The 17,868-nt window shown below is 39.8% G+C and overlaps 1 protein-coding gene across 1 annotated transcript in view; it reads right to left on the bottom strand.

The window, feature by feature from the left end:
• The window catches only part of Stmn2 (stathmin 2), a 47,443-nt gene that overhangs the window by 18,915 nt on the left and 10,660 nt on the right, over nucleotides 1-17,868 (bottom strand). Inside the window, exon 2 of the mRNA XM_034517512.1 lies at nucleotides 957-1,052. Coding sequence (XP_034373403.1) covers nucleotides 957-1,052 — 96 coding nt within the window. The remainder of the gene's footprint in view (nucleotides 1-956; nucleotides 1,053-17,868) is intronic.

The following is a 17,868-nucleotide window of genomic DNA, read 5'->3' on the forward strand; positions in this document are numbered from 1 at the left end:
GGGCCTCCACACAGGGGAAGATCCAGAAACCAGGCCAAACTAACCTAGGCGCCAGAATTGGGATAAAGCAAACCTAAAACCCAGCACTTTAGTAAAGCAAGGTGGTAGCCTGGCGCAGTGATGCATGCCTTTAATCCTAGCACTTGGAAGGCAAAGTCCTGAGGATCTCTTGAATTTGAAGCCAACGTGTTGTGTACAGTGAGTTCCAGGACAGACAGGACTATATAGAGAGACCCTGTCTCAAAAACAAAACAAAACAAAACAAAACAAAACAAAACAACAGCAGCAACAAAAAGAACAGCCAACAAAACAAACAAAAACAGCAAATAAAGTCAACTGTTGTGCCAACTGCAGAGTGTTATTTAGCTTCTTCAACAAGGTTTTAAGTTCTCTAGGTTAACCTTGAACTTGCAACCCTCTTGCTTCAGACTTCTGAGTGCTGGAATTTTACCATCATGGGTGGTATTGTTATTTTCTTGTTAATCCCTCTTTGCTTATGACCTCAGTCAATTTTATTGATGAATTTGATTATTATCAGCTTGTTTACATTTACCCTCAAAATGTGGGACTATAGCAATAATGGTAGATTTTTTTCTTCCTTGAGTGGTCTAGGTAGAAAAAGAATTTCATGCAAATTAGAATCTAGTGTAATAGTTTAGTTTGACTCATCGTTTGAAAAGAGAAACCTTAGCCTTCCTGTGGATTGTGATGTGCTGATGAGGCTGCTGCTGAGGCCAGCATGCTTCTTAAACGACATCATGTGCTGTTATTAGCAGCAACTCCAGACTGTTGTGAGCAATAGGTGATCAGTAAGACCTGATGTCTGGACACAGCCTACCAACACTGAGCTCTAGAGGACACTCATCTAGTCACCTTAGGAGCTCTGAGAGGGAAGCTCGTATATCCAACTTCTGCAGATTACGCAGCTAGAGGTGTCTCTGCTGCAGGAGACTCACCATCGTAGGTGTAGATGTTGATGTTGCGAGGCTCCGGGTAGAAGCAGGAGCAGATCAGTGACAGCATAGACAGCTCCTTCATTTTTTCCTTGTAGGCTGAAAGGGAAGATTCAAGATTAGGGTGCATCATTTTTAGAATTTTCTCTTTAATGACTATGTAAATTATAGCCCTCTGAAGAAGGCAGGGTGCTTGGTGTGCTTTCCCAATGAATGAGAGACAGAAACAACTCTGATGCATAGGTTAGGTAAAAAATGAAAGTGAGTTAGATTAAAGAAAAAAGGCCTTGAGATCCAGCAGGAAGAGGAAAACAGTGAGAACGGTGAAAAAGGAAACAGAAGCATTGGCAGAAGCAGGCGCATGCGCATTCTAATTACTGCCCGTGTGGGTCTTCTGCACATGTTAAGATTCTCAGGGGTACACCGCGCATCACCGCCATTCATTTGGGGATAGTCACAGAGCTCACGGGAGGGTTGTTAAGCAGCTGTCCCCTCCAGGGAACTTTGTTGCTGTTTGCCCATAATCTCTGAGTGCATTTTCTTATCTCGCCCACGTGCACTGCACTGAGAGCTGAACAGGATCGCCCTCTCTCTGACTCATAGTCTGGGTACCAGCCTCACAGAGAAGCTGTAGATCAGAGTGCCCTGGTCCCAACCCTTCCTTCCTCCTCTTCACTGCATGCTCTCCTTCCTCTTATGTGCCTGCCCAAGTAGACCTGGTGAGCATCCCATGGCCGTCACTAGGACAAGTGCCTCCAGACAACAGGATTGGGAAGAAAGGGTGGGACACTTCCCATTTGTTGCTCATTTAATTAGTGAGATTAATTAAAGAAAATTGGAGAAAATGATGAGTATATTAAATGGTAAATGGACATCTATGGCCTATCGATGTAGCACCTGTGTGTTGGCAGGATCTTTGGTTCATCACTGTAACCCAAGGGACAGTGTTTAGACCTTGGGAAAAGAAGAAATTCCTAGAAGATGAATTTGGACATTATTGACAGATTTTCTTTTTCTTTTTTTGCTGGTTAGCAGGATAACAGATCCAACAGATGTTTTGGCATGTTTAACACACGAACTGTGGGTCATATGTAGCTGAGGATAGCCCAGCACAAAATTGTTAATGTACTTAAAGTGGCATGAGATTTATATCTTTTTTGTAACTCAACTGTGTGTTTCCTGAGTCCTACTTTTGCAGGTGACATGCTATAATGTCAAGAGGTTGACAAGGAATGTTAAACTAAGAAGCTTCTAAGAGATTTTTAAATCTATAGTCAACCTACTCAGTTACTAGTTTTGTAAGTCACGAAGCCAAGTCTCACAGAGGCCAAAGTCACATATGACTGATGACAAAGACAAAGCTTCTGGGTAAAAAGCAGTAAGACAATCTGTTCAAAGCTGCCAAGGGTCATCTTACTCTACTTTAGAATAAAGTCCAGTGGCCAGAGGGCTGAGCATCTGAGAATATGATACAAGAACATGCAAAGGTCAATACTGTCAATTTCACACAGTTCAATTAGCTGAACTATGACCTGCTGAAGGAACATCTGCTTATTTCCTAAAAATGAAAAGCACAGTGGTTTTTTTTTTTTTTTTTCTGTGCCATGGACATTTTTGACAATGTTCGTTCTGAGTAATTTTATTAATTTTTCAATTTCAGAAGGCCGAACCATTTTTCTTTGGCTTGCTTCTTTACTTGACTAGTAACTTACATATAGCTAAGAAAGTTTTCACATGTATGTTCAGTGTGAATCATAATTTCTATCAGAGGATAGTATATTTGATGTCTTAACACATTTAATTCTACAAACAAACTGAAAACAATGTAAGAAGGCTTTGTATGTTAGGACTGTTGACTTTCTTTTTGGTAAGTGAATACAGTAGGATACACAGAGCATTTTGTGAAATGATACATACAGCTCGCTCTCCACATCTTCAGGTTCTAAGGCCAATCCAACAAGCCTCAGATCAAACATATTTGAAATAAAAACGGCTTCTGAAATGGCACATACCATCCATGAAATCAATATCAGACTAGTATTATTCAAAATTGTTTTGTACAGAATAACACACACACACACACACACACACATATATATATATATATATATATATATATATATATATATATATATTCTCTTATTCCTTAAAGATATAGTATAGTGGCCATTTTCATCATTTACGTTGCCTTGGGTAATCAATAGATGTCTTCCATAGGACAGGGCATAAGTTATATGCAAATACTATATCCTTTAAAATAAGGGACTTGGACATCTGCAAATTTTATATTTTCAGGGGACCATGGAACCAATTTCCTTGCACACTTAAGGATGAGATGACTGCACACTGTACAAATATTAGATTAAAGTAGATTAAAAATTTACTAAGAAGTAGTGTAAACACACATGTATAAAATTTCATAACTCATAAAGAAATATAAAGTGAAAACTATAGAAGAAATAGATTTCTACTGACCACTCTTCATATCTGTCACTAGTGACTTGGTAATGGGCTTTAATAATTTTCAGGAAGGTCTGTCAGCTAGTGAAGAGAAGGGTATGCAGATTGCTTGAGGCTGACACACTGGGAGGAGACCTATGTTATACTAATAACTGAATGTCTTTTATCCTCTATCCCAAAATTCAGAGGGGAGCTTTAACTTCTAATTTGGTGATATTTAGGCAGTGGGCTTATGCTAGCTCATTTATATACAGTTTGGAGTCTTTGATACTGTTTTTTAATATATATAATTTACATTAAACTATGCATTCTTTGAAGGTACACATTGTATCTTACTGATTGATGAAACAATTTGCAGAATAATTCTGGAGAGATCATAAAGAGATTGCTTAATAAACTGCAGTTGTCTTTGGTCTGTGAATTGAACTCAATTTCCATTACAAGTACGTGAGATCACCATGTATGGGCAGGTGTTTCTGTGAGGCGTTATCGAAGTATGCAGATACAAGAGAACACTGCTGCTTCTCAGTTAGAGAGGCAGGGTGTGGATAGAGAGTGACTAAGACAGGTGGGGACAGGAAACATCAGATGGACACAGACATGGTGTAGAGAAACCGTGAAGGATGGCTGGCCTGCGGCCGTGAGGTGAGTCGTAAGGAAGAGCTTCAGCGCAGGATCACCAGACTTCGGACAATAAGAACGCAGGCACTCAGATAAGGTTCAAACAAGGCATCATCCAGTGTGTGCACAGGATGTTTTTCTGAAAGTCTTCTTTAAGTGTGTGTCTTGGATTTTGTAGGCAACCAGGAACAATGCAGAGAGCCTACAAAGATTGCACGGACTGATCAGCTGTGGGTGCCCATGCCTGTAGCTCAGCTCCCAGGAGCCTGAGGGAGAACGATTGCCATGTGTTGAGGCCAGCCTGTGATACCCGGTCTCCACCATCTCCCCTTTCTGCTAAAAGTGACTGCATAGTGTTTAAGAGAACAAAGCAGAGAGGATGTATTTATTTTTGTTGACACGAGACTTGCTTCTAAAGAGACGACAGAGGAAACATTTCTGTGTAGGAGTACATGAGAACTGGCATTCTCTCTCCTCTTGCACTTTGAAGGGCGTTCGCTGAACTCTAGGGTCAGCCTTTTTATAGGCAGACTCAATTGGGCCTTAAGACGTCTGAGAGTATGGCTTCCTGGGTGTTAATTTTGCTCAGGGATTTTGGGTCAGACGTTTGGACTTTTGCTTGCTTCGTGCGCGATGCTTATGTGAAGAACATTGTGAACATTGTGTCGAGCATCAGAATACCATGAATTAGCTGGCAAACTGAAAGAATTTTAAGCCTGGGAATTCAGTCTTCAGGTTATCCTTAGGAATCTTCTGTGATAGATTTTAAGATAGTTAGTTTTAATTATATGTAGATATGTGTATCCTCTCATAAGTATGTACATGTGAGTGCAGGTGGCTGAGGAGGCCAGATGTATCAGATCCCTTGGAGTTCTAGATAGTTGTGAGCCCCTGATGTTGGCCCTGAGAAGATCAGTGATCGTTCTTAATCGTTAAGCCAACTCTTGCCCTTGTGAAAGACTTAGAGAAGCATATAGGGTGATAATGTGTATGCTGGCCCTAAGTCCTGGTTTGTCCCCACAGCTCCAGTTCATGCTCATTGGTAAGGGCCCTTTTCAGTGTTAAAAACCTCCCAGGTTAGTCTTCATTATCAATTTAGAAGTAGGGAGCTGCAAAACACACTGAAGGAAGTTATTTTGTAACTCCCCCTCTCCCTTCCTTCTTCCCCTCCCTCTCTTTCTTTCTCCCCTTCCTTCCTTCCTTCCTTCCTTCCTTCCTTCCTTCCTTCCTTCCTTCCTTCCTTCCTTCCTTCTGTTCTTGTTTTGTGTGAATGCCAGTGTGCACATCATGATGTAGACATGGAGGTCAGAAGACAGTCACCTTCCAGCTTGTTTGAGATGGGATTTCTTAGTTTTTTTCCCACTGACTATGCCAGGAGAGCTGGCCTGAGTGTCTATGAGACTCCTGGTAATCTCCTAGTTCTCCACAGGAGAACTGGGATTATGAATGTATGGGGTTTTGGACTCAGGTCCTTGAACTTGCACAAGAAACACTTCTACCTACAAAGTCATTTCTCTAGGACTGTCTCCGTCAATACTGCTTCATTGCTCTTTTGTGAAGGAGACCTCAAGAAACAGATACTGGAAGTTCAGGAGACTATGTGGTATGGCGTGGTTTAGGAGGATGCAGTACAAAGGGAACAAAGAAGGCACACAAAACTTTATGAGTGAATTGCTAGAAAATAACTGGGTTTGGGACAGAGGTTTCTAATAACAAAAAGAAAGGTAAAAGGTCTCTCTGAATAGGGCTCTAAAAAGGAGCTTTTCCATGCAAAATGTAACTAAGCTGAGGCTTGCAGGGTGAGTTTGATTAGAGAATTAGGTGTGGGTTGATGTACTGGAATACAAATAATTTGAATGCTTTTAAAAGTAGCAAAAACGATTTGCCAGAAAAGATGAAGTACCATGAGAAATGTGCTTATTTTCTGGTGGTATTACTTTCATTGACAATCATGAATTTTGCATTTGGAATCAATGTATGTTAATATTTTTACCATATTTCAAGACCAGGTAAAATCGAATGCATCTTTGCAAGAATGTGGGAATTAATAGATAATTTCTTATATTTCGTTGCAGTGGTGGGTTGATTGACTTTGCTATTAACTACTAATGTTTACAAATAGGTGCATTTGTCTCGTGAATACATTTAGAATTCAACCCACACAGAGTATAGTAATTATATAGTAATAGTCTCTTAACCTAATGATGTATGAACACTAATTGAGCTTTCTTCATTTTTTTTTCAGATAGCCACAATAAATTGTGAATAATGGTGCTAGCTGCTCTCTGTTGAGCACAAACAATGACCTAAGGCATTGGTAGACACTTTCTTGTTTAACTGTCTCAATAGTGCTGAGAAAGGCCCATGTTTGTAGGGGATGAAGAGACTCAGAGATGTGGGATACGTTCTGCATTTCCTGATGGTTTCTAAAGTGAAACACTTAGTTTTCATATAGGTCTGTCTGACTCTTTCCCATCCTTTAATGGTGGTTGATGCTTTAATGCAGCTTCACCTCCTTGTCAGTTGCTTCCCAGGTGTCTCTCTCTTTCCCCCCTCTCTTTCTCTCTTTCTCTCTCCTCTCTTTCTGTCTCCTCTTCTCTCTCTCCTCTCTCTCTCCTCTCTCTCCTCTCTCTGTCTCTTCTCTCTCTCCTCTCTCTGTCTTCTCTCTCTCTCTCTCTCTCTCTCTCTCTCTCTCTCTCTCTCTCCCTCCCTACCTGGTGCTAGTGTTGAGCCAACTCTGCAGATGCAAGGCAAGAACTTCACCACTGAATTTTACCTGTCTCCTTTCCAGCAAATTTTTATGTGATTTGCTCTAATTTCACTGTTCACTTTTCCAATAGGAAACTAATAAAGTAAAACTCATAAACCATTGCTCTTTGACATTTTCTCCCTTACTTCCCACACACAAGCCATTGATTACACAGCTACAGATAAGGTTATCCCTCATATGCATGGGGGACAAGCTTTGGAACCTTCCGCAGACATGAGAATCTGTGGATTTTCAAGCCCCTTAAAGAAAGGGTGTAGTATTTGCCAATTATCCGTGTTTAGCTTCTTTGTTTTTGTGCATCTTCCTCCTAGGTAAGTTCTAAAGGTAAATACTGATATAGAAACAGTGGAAACTCCAGAAACCATTTCTCAGAAGAATATATGGATTTAATGATCAGTTAAGATTTTATTTTAGATTAAAGCATCATGGAGATTAATTTACTTTAGAAAACAAAACGTGAACATATGAAGACGTCTCCCATTCATGTAAATGTATACAGCACAGGCTCTGAGCTTTACTCAAGCTTTCAAGTACATCTTAACTGCATGTGCCTTGCTTTAAGTAGAAAAGAATATACATTATTCACGATGTTATACTCCATTATTTTTTAAAGACCCAAACAATTAGAAGTAAATGGCTTAAAATTTTTCAATTTTCCACTTCATTTGGCTTATGTGAGAGCAATCATTAATATGACATTTCATATATCTCATTTTGTTGTTATTTAATTTGGAATTGGCAGCCTTATAGAAATTCCTTCTGGTTATTCATCCTGGGCAAAATTGTATCTCAGTTTTTTTCTTTTGGTTGATATTCAGTGTGTAAAGGAGTAATATGTATTATACTTCCTGCTAACATGTGAAGAACAGTACAGAAGACATTCTGGAAATGTCACATGTTAACATACTACTTTAGTAGAAACCATTTCCTTTAACATATTTCTTTTTAAAAGCTCTTACACCTGTAACTCTAACACTCAGGGGTGTTTTTTAAGAGAGACACAGACAAGTGGATCCATGAAGCTGATTCAGCTAGGTAGCTGAGCCATGTATAAATATACCCCATATATATGTATAGACATATATGTGTATATATAATACATACATGTATACACATATATACTATATACATACATACGCACATATATATATATATATATATATATATATATATATATATATGTGTGTGTGTGTGTGTGTGTGTGTGATATACACATACATATGATGTATTTAAAAGTGTGAGCTTAGAGTTCAGAATTTGTGATAAATGCTTAGAAGAATGAGTTTTGGGGTTTGGTCTTTTGCCATGTATCCTAATGCTAAATATCTGGCCCTCAAGACCTGATTGCACTATGTGACCCTCCCCTCTTCCCCAGTTATCCCTGACTGGTGAATAAAGATGCCTATAGCCTATAGCTGGGCAGAATTGAGATAGGTGGGGCTTGGGGTTCCCAGGCTTGGGGTCTAAGGAGACCACGAGGAAGAGAAGAAGGTGGAGAGAGGACGACAAAGCTGCCATGAGGTAGGTGCATCATGAAAACAGAGCCAGAGGGCTGGCCCATTGGAGTTAAGGGCTGCCCACATAGAACATACAAATTATAACTTGGGGTTATTAATGGGGAGATAGATTCTAGTAGCATAGAGGGTAAATACCTGCCCAGCTCTAGTGCTGATTAAGGCTTGTTATAATGATAAAAGCTGAGTGTCTTTTATCTGGGAATTGAATGATCAAAGGTGGGACAACTCTGCCAATTGAGATGAAATAATTTTGACAATGAATGAGAAAAAAATGTTTATTTGCTTTTGTTGACTGGGATGTTTGTCTGTGTCCTGGCACACTGGTATTCATTCCCCACTCCATAACCATCATTTTATTGATAGATTGTTTTGCAATAACTATGGAACATATAGATGCCATCAGGTTCAGTATATGGATAGCCAGCATTTTATTTTTAATGATGACTTGCCTTGTAAGAATTTAGTTTACAAAACCACAAAAGCTATTGGGTCATTTGATAAAAGTTCAAAGCACAACTTAAAAACAAATTGTGTAAAACATAGTTTATCTTTGGATTCGTCGCTGTCTTTGGTTTTACAAAGTAGCTTGTATTTTCAGTATTTTCTACAAAATGTGGTAAAAAGTAGAGCGATTGCAATGCATCAATAAAATGGGTAAATTTTCAAACAAAAAAAAAAAAAAAAAAAAAACCCACTTTTTCCTCTGTGGCAAGCATAGACAGAGAGGAAGGTGTGATTTTTAAGGGTTTGAAATGAGATCCAGAAAGGAAACTCAGCTTTGAGTTAGGGAGAGGCAGAGACCAGAACCTGAAGTCGCTGTTTTTTACTCTTTGTTCTTACTGATAGTAAAGGCACATTCGCACAGAGGGCTAGCAGGCCTTGCCTCTAGACTGGCTGGAGCTCATCCTGAGTCAGCCCGGAGCTGACCTGTGGCCAACCTAGGGACATCCTGCCTATTTTTTGGCTATTCCTTGTGAAGGTTTCAGGTGTGATTATGTTGGTTTAGTAGGGAGAGTTTCCTGGCAAGTCCTAAACAGTTCATATGGAGTCAACTTGCACTTCTTTAGGAAGGTCTCGGGGACAAAGGACAAAACAAGACACTGCAGAATGCAAAATCAAGGTCTCGTGCACATGGTTTTATAGCAATGTTCTGGTTTCTTTTTAATAGAACAAAATTCTTTGACCAAGACTTATAATTAGTGCAAACAGTGATAAGCACTGCTGTTTAAAAAGGACTCTGTCAGTGAGTTCCAGGACAGCCAGGACTACACAGAGAAAGCCTGTCTCGAAAAACAAAACAAAACAAAATAAATAAATAAATAAATAAAATAAAATAAAAATAAAAAGGACTCTGTCATTTCCAGGCAAAAGAAGCTTTAGTGCTTAACTAGGGACCCTGTTTTCCCAGCAGTCCGTAGCTTCTTCCAAAGATATTTTATCTTACTATTTTTCTTTAAGGTGAGGTCTCACTATATAAAGCTAGCTGGCCTGAAATCACTATGTAGATCAAGCTTGTCTCAGAGATCTACCTGCCTCTCTGCCTCCAGAGTGCTGAAATGAAAGGTGTGTGTCATGACAGCCAACTCATGATGACAGAAAATATGACAAGTGCTGGCCCCTGCTTGCTGGTTCTGGAAAGATCTGAGACTAACAGCTCTGACTAATAAGACAGGCTGCACACCTGTTCCTAATAGCCTGTCCCTTCCCACACTCAGGCCTTCTCATAGGTAGGATCCTGTCAGCTACTTGTTGGTAAGTTTTTGACTCTTTTAAAATGTTTACATTTTGCATATTTCGACTCCCGCTGCTTATTGTAACTACACTCTGACATGCTGTGGACTTATTCAGTACGCTGCACAGTGGTCCACTATTTCACATTATTTTAGGTCAATTTATTTACTCTTCACTCAGATGTGTTATTTCATCTAAGAACTTACTATTTATTATTTGTTTATTTATATTTATTTTTATTTTTAAGGCAGAGCCTCATGTGTCTTAGGCATCCCTTGAACTGGCTTTGTAACCAACGATAATGTTGAACCTTTTATCCTCTTGCCCCTGTCTTTCAAATGCCAGGATTGTAGGCATGTGCCACCACGTACAGATTTCGTGGTATTGGGGATCCAATACACAGCTTAATTTGGGAGAAGTAAGGACTGTACCACTCAGCTACATGCTCAGTCCCTTGTGTAAAACGACCTAGAAGCTCCCTGTTGTGTTTTAAAATGAAGTAGTTGGGGCTGAGGATGCCCCACCAACTACACGCCTGCTATGCAGGCTTGAGGACCCTAGTTAGATCCTCAGCTCTTACACCTGTAAAATCCACCACTCAGCGATGTTGGGAGGCAAGGGACAAAGACCGGTGGAGCCGTGGAGCCGACTCAGCCAGGGGGCAGAGCCCAAGTGATGAGCTTCAGCTTCACAGAGAGGCTTTGTCTTAGAAATAAGTGTTGGAAGTAATCAAGAAAAGACACTTGACATCGACTGCTGGCTTCCACATGCATGTGCACACATGTGCATGCATACCTACATGCACAGGTGCACTAACACCCACCGCTCTAACAGGTACATATACCACCCGACGCCACACACACCAAGAAAAAGGCTAGTATGAATTTGCTTAAATATTTTCTACATACAACATTAATCTAAATTGAGAGAATTAAAGTACTTTATTGATGAATATGTAACTGAACATTTATCTCTGGAAAAGAAAACCAAATAACCTCAAGTTAAAGGCCTATTTTATTATCTTAGAAAACCGCTGATATGAGGTAATGTTTCTAGATAGTTCTGCTCGGATGATGTAATGTTAATTAGCTTAGTGTAAGATTAGATTCAGCCCACTTTCATCCTGCTTACTTCTACCCACAGAGATTATGGTCCCCAAAGCCAGAGAGGCTTTGGAAGAGTCACATCTTGACCAGTCAATGTGTTCCAGTATTCTTTGTAGGTTAAAACTCTCACATCAAACAAAGGGGCATTTAAGAGAGTCAAAGCAGCAAGACCCATTACTGGGTCTTACAAAATTATCTGAACCCTTTAAATGTCAGTTTAGTGGATTCTTGGCTCCAGCAATAGTGACAAGGGAAGGAAGTGGTCTGTTGTGAGTTGGTTCTGATCCACACTGCAGTAGCAGTAAATTGTATCACTTGGGAAACTCACACTGTGTCTCTTGACTCTTTTACAGCTTCTGCAGTGTTTAATGAAAAATTTGTATGGGGCTGTGGGGTGAGGGGAGTTGTCCTTTAAAACTCCCCCAGTGAAAGGTATTAAGGTCCACGGAGGCCAAGATGCACTATGATTTAAAGAAACCTTAGAAGTGCTCTATTTTGCTTACGTGTCAAGACTTTATCACCAGGCCTTATTGTGAGCACTGAAAGGTTCCTTTCTCCTTAATCCCTTGATAAATGGCAGCCAAGTTTGATAGAAGATTGGGAAGAAACACAGAGTTAAAGAAGGCTCCCAGCTGCCTGTGCTCTTGCTGTGGGTGTCTGCAGTCCCATTCCAAGAGGAGTTATCTCCTCTATGGTTCTAAAAGCTCCCTGAAAGTTCTAGAAGTGCTTGCATGCAAGCTTCCACTTGAACTGGTATAAAATGTCACCGAATCTGAATGGCCTCGTGTCACTACTTTAGTTCTGAGTATATCTTTAAAAATAATTCATGCCTTGAGATATGTTCTTCAAAGTCACTAAGAGAAAGACAAGAGAGCAGATTGGCTGTAGATAGACTAGCACTCCTCAGGTTTTTTTCCCTGATAGAAAAAAATCACTTTGTGATTATTTTCTTTGGGGTTGGGCATTTAATGCACAAATTTCTGTATGTGTCTATAGTTTGAAATCCTTATTTGGAAAACACAATCCACGCTGTATCTAGGAATGGTGGTGCATCTTAATCCTAGTGCTTGGAGGCAGAGGCAGGTAGACTTTTGTTAGTTCCAGGCCAGCCTGGTCTGTGTAGAGAGTTCCAAGCCTGCTAGGGTAACATAGTGAGATCTATCTCAATATAAAAAAGATACATGCCCTGGATAATAGTGTTAATATCAACTGTGAATACAAAATAGTTTATTTACTATTACTGCCAAATAATACCTGTGACACTTGCAGCAAATAGAATTCTTGTTTTTGGTAGTTGTATTTAAGTTGTAACCACAGTGGTTTGCTTACTAGTCATTAGGTAAAACCATCTCAGGCATGAGCCCCAGGAGGTTCACATGGGCGCTGCATTTCCCGTTTCTCCAAACATAAGAGAAATACTAAAGTCTCCATTGACACTATATAAAATGCCCCGTACACAGACTTACTCAGTAGTGTCCCAGCTGCTGCATTTCCAAGTGACACTCATTAGAGTTAGTGCTCTAACGATTGAAGAAGTGTGCATCAAGTGTCTATGCATGTATGCTATGTTTATGCAAACAGTTATGTATAAGAAGCAGCCTGGAAAGATTCTTCTGAAAGAAAGCAAGTTCTATGAGTTACAGTTACACTTACACTTTATTGCTACTTTGTGTTTCAAGAGTGAAAGCACACATGAACAAACACAAGCAGAGAAAAAGGGATGCAGTCAAAAGTTAGGACTATCTTGTTTTACAAACAATTTTAGGCATTTTTATTATAGGGTATTATATACGTGGCAATCTGCGGTAGATTGTCAATGTTCTCGGCACACCCACAGAAGGTAAGCTTGGGCTGGAGGAAATATTTAGTAGTCTTTGCAGTTGTTATTTTTACCATTTCAGTGTCCAAAAGTGTTAATCACACATTTACACACGCATTTTTGTTTTCTAATCATATATTAATTAAGTTGAGAAAAATACAATTTAAAATTAAAGAAAGGGGCAATTTTGTCCGCAGGTAGGCTTCGCATGCTTATACTATGATAAATATAAGATTGCTATTATTTCAACAGCTAACTCTCACCTCTATGCCCTTGTTTGTAAACATTGCATGTGACATTGGGAAGACAGTGCTGTGGAGGACTGGATTGATTTACCTGAAATAATCAGCTATGCAATGCAGGAGAACTGAAAAGATTTAGGAGTGGTTTTCTCAGCACAGTTAACCTTAAGGACAACCATAAGGATTACTGAAAGATCAGGTTCTTTCCATGTTGTATGGAGTTTTATGGTTATTGCATTTTAATTTTTCTCTTTTTAAAAGAACTGGTTGCATCTGGTTGGCAAGTATTCACTGCAAACAGTTACTTTCAAGGCACTGTGTAGAGAAGCACAGGTTATTGACAGTTTGGCACTTGTCTTCATGCAGTTACAGTCCTCAGTCATTACTGATTCAGTGCTGTAAGCATTTGCAAGTAAAGCTGTTTGGACAAAATGATCTATTGTGTGGCACACCACGATGCACTAAAGCTTCCATGGCTGGACTTCTTTTAATTTTTATTTTCTGTTTTATTTGGGGGTAGGTTACAGGGTGGATGGTGAATATGGAAGGATTGGGAAAGGAATGGAATTGGAGTTTATGATGTGAAATTCACAAAGAATCAATAAAAAAAAATCATGGGGAAATAAAAAGAATCCCCAGTCATAGCACCTTGGACTTCAAAGTAACAGAAGAAATTCCCTAAAGATGTTCTCACAGATAAAGAAATTAGACCTGGTACCATTTGTTGCTCAGGTAAGCACCTCTCTCTCTTTCTTTGGGGGTGGAAGGCAGTGAGGGCGGCAGGAACAGGGTGGAAAACAAGTGGGAGAGACGTAATGAACAGAGAGATGGTAAGCTTTTGAAAGTATTCTTTGTTCTTATTTGATATTTGACTCACCTGTTTTAAAACTTGATTATATGTTTTTGGTGTCAAATAATAAAAAATGATTTCTTTTCTTAGTGGCAGATGCCTGTAGTCAATAATCTCCTCCAGGGGACTGGGGACAAACTTTCAAGGGAGTCACGTGTTGCAGTTCATCTGTCTGTGAAGGGACCCTCTGAGGTGAAGGTGAGAGCCTTCCTTGACATAAGCTCTGGAGGATGGATCCGGAAGTGTGCAGCTGCTCACTGCTGCATCTACCCGCGATCACATCCGCACACACTTCCTAACTCTACATGGTCTTTAGTCATACAACTTTGCCGAAAACGGCATTTCTCTTTCATCTTGTCCATATGTAGAATGAGTTTCCTACTCTTTCACGTGACATTATGCTGTTACTATCGGTATGGATTGATTTTCTTTCCCGTGACAGTATGTCTCTCCCATGCATTATTGGTATGAATTGATTTCTTGTTACAGATAGGAGAATAAACTATGAAGTGGAGACTGTCTTAAGTGAGCCTTAGGAAGTTTTCATGGCTTCAAATCCCTTATCTTCCCCCACCCTCTTTCTTTTTCTTGGGATCAAGCTCTCTACCACTAGACTGCATCTAAAGGTCTGCAGACTTTGAACATATCATTCCACCTCTCTAGATACTTCTGGCTGTCCTTACAGTTGGTTTTAAAATATTCAAAAGATTTTAAGGTGGAGTAATTTTCCCCATTGCATACATTTGATGTTTTCTGAAGTAAAAACATTCTTTATCTACCTTATGTTAGACAAACTATTTTACCTCATATTAAAGGAACCATAAGTTCTATGTTCGTATTTCTGTCTTACAATGTTTTCTTCTTTCTGGATCTTTGTGTTTCACAACAGCTGTGTGTGTGTGACAGTGTGAATGTTATCTAATGCAACAAATGTTTCAGGAAGCAACCCATATCTCTGATTTCAAGTTGTTAAATTCTCAGAGCAAATTTCCACCTTTCCTAATGCTTCAGGAAACATCTATTTTTGGCTTCAAATATTCTTACTCACAGGCAGAAAGTGATCCATAAAACATAAGCATGCCATCTGGAACTCTCTCGACAGTCATTCTTATGCTATGAAGAACCCATGCTGGTGTAACTAGGTGGAGAGATTGGGGTGGCCTATGGATTTTACTCTATTTGTGGCAGCAAATACTCTATTCATTGGTTAAAAACACAATAAAAAATAGAATCAAGCATTTGATTTGCATATACAAGTGTGAATTGAAACTTGGCATGGTAATGTGCTATTATAAAAATATCACCAGTTGGGGATGCACAAACCCAAGGATACAATGTTTGTTTTTCTTTACATTCTATTCACTCTGGATTTATTTATGCTAATTTTTTTTCACAAAAGTAAGGTTTTCATCGGAATATTGCTCACAGTTTTGAAGTTCAGCCATGTTATAATAGGCTCAGTGGACAGAAGATCTATCAAGTAGGATGTAGTGACCACTTGTAAACGTAGTGCAGTTTTCAAAGCTAAGTATGTATTTCACTCAAACTTCAAGGCTCCTATTGCAAAGGCTTTGCAGTACCTTTGTCTTTTTGAGGAAAGAGTCCCTTTCCTGGCTTGTTCCCCACCAAGTAGCCCTGTTTTCCTCTGCTTTGTTTACTAATTTTTTTCACCCCTGCATTTTTGAGAGTGCAGAAGGTGTCTCTCCTAATGTATTCTGTATTCCCCTACACATATCTCCCCCTCCCCCAACATTGGTTTAGCAGTTAACAGATGTCTACAAGTGCTTATCCTTTGATTGCCGAGCAGGGAGGGGCTGTCACTCATGAGTAATCGATAGATGTTAAGTTTGTCAGTTGTCTGAGAAACTGAGTTGAGTTGGAGGTTAATAGCCTAGAGGTAACAAATAGCATGGCGGAGTTGGCTTCTTCCCTTGGCATTCATGAGCTATGTATCATGCTGGAATCTTTGCTGTGACCTCCTCTTAGAGCAGCCAACTGATTGTGCCAAGGAGACATATAAATATTTCTTCTCTTGTTTATTTATATGTTCTCTTGCTTCTGCCCTCAATAATAACTAGAGGTGAAGAGATAGTCCTCTAGAGTAATGAAGAAAATATGAACTGGAACTCAAGACTTGTGTTCCAGTTCTGGATCTAACCAATCTAAGATGACATTTTATACCTTCTAAGAATGGGTTTGTCGATCTTAGTTAACACAAAATACTTTCTGAACTGGGTTTCTGAACTTGTCAATCTAAGATAACATTATAAATTCTGAACATGAGTTTGTCTACAAATGGGGATCGAATATTATTGTAGTGGATGATGTGATATGTTGAGACTGAACTGTTGACATATCACTAATAAAAACTAATCATCACCAAGTTGATCTTTATGTTCTGACACTTTAAGGGGCTATAGCTAAATGTGCTGACTGGCTTTATGTCAACTTGCCACAAGCCAGAGTCACTTGGGAGGGGACCTCAAGTGAGAAAATGTCTCTATCAGATTGCTTTGTGGAGAAGCCTGTAGGAGTACTTTCCTGACTAATGATCAATGTGGGTTATCTCAGTGGAGGTGGTGAAACCCCTAGGTGGGTGGTTCCCGATGGTCTATGACGGCAGGCTGAGCAAGCCATGAGAAGCAAGCCAGTGAGCTGCATTCTTTCATGGTCCTTCAGCAGCTCCTGCTTCCAAGTTCCTTTCCTGACATCCCTCAATGGTGAATTGTGATGCGGAGTTGTGAACAAACTAAACAAGCCCTTTCCTCCTCAGGATTGTTTGTAAAGAGGTGTTTTATTACAGCAAAAGAAGAAAAGGATACTAAGTATGCGGAAATTTAATTCTTACAACTCCTATTCTTTAAAAAATGTTCTTTTACTACTTTTTAAAATAGGTGTGTGCACTTTGATTGTTTCCTTTCCATTATCCCTTCACTGAACTACTTAGTGAACCACTGTTTTCCCCAACAACTTTCCCCATTCATAATTACTTTATGTTTGTTTGCAGTATTACTACCGTAGAATTGATCAGCAATTTGCTCAGGGATTCTTAGGCTGTGAGCAGAGCAGGGTCAAAGCTGCACTTGTGCAATCTGCGCCCCAGCCACACTGGGCACCAGCTCTTTCCCACCTGGAACAGGTAGGTCCAGCCACAGCACTTTTGGGGAACTGATGTGCTGCGTTTCCTTTTCTGCAGTGCTTGGCATCTGGTGCGCTGATCTGTTCTCTCTATATTACATGGAGCTTTGTCTTTCTGTTAGCTCTCTGAAAAGTAGATTTTAAGAAAGTTTTCAGTATATGTAGCCATTGGGCCTGGGTATTTTCTCTGATTAGGATTTGATTTGACTGACTCAGAGGTAGCAAGTCAAGTTGATTCCTGCAGGGGAACCGTGAGACAGAAGGCTAAACAGTCCAGCTCCGTCTGTTTCTTCTCGTCCCTTTCATGGTTTCTGCCTGCTTCCTGGGGTACCGCTCTGGGTCCAGAGATTGCCTCAGACGATGAGTGCTCTCTTGACCACTCCTTCCACTGAAGAAGTTTACGTTTGGGAAGGTTAGGTGGAGAGGGGATGGACCTTTGAGTGAGTTTATTGCTACTTTTCAGAAAGAAGGCTCAAGGCTGTTCAGCAGGGTTCTTTTATTCAGCGGAAAGTAGTCCCTGCTGTTGCCTGAGGGATTCAATCACCATTTTAGCTCAGTTTTCATTATTTTGAATGTATCTTTCAAAAGTGAATGACTAAAGATTCAGGCTGTGCTTCTTGTTTTCCTTTTAAATACATGCTCATTGGCATTTACACATGAC

This window comes from Arvicanthis niloticus, chromosome 13 (assembly GCF_011762505.2).
Source record: "Arvicanthis niloticus isolate mArvNil1 chromosome 13, mArvNil1.pat.X, whole genome shotgun sequence".
Classification (NCBI taxonomy): domain Eukaryota; kingdom Metazoa; phylum Chordata; class Mammalia; order Rodentia; family Muridae; genus Arvicanthis; species Arvicanthis niloticus.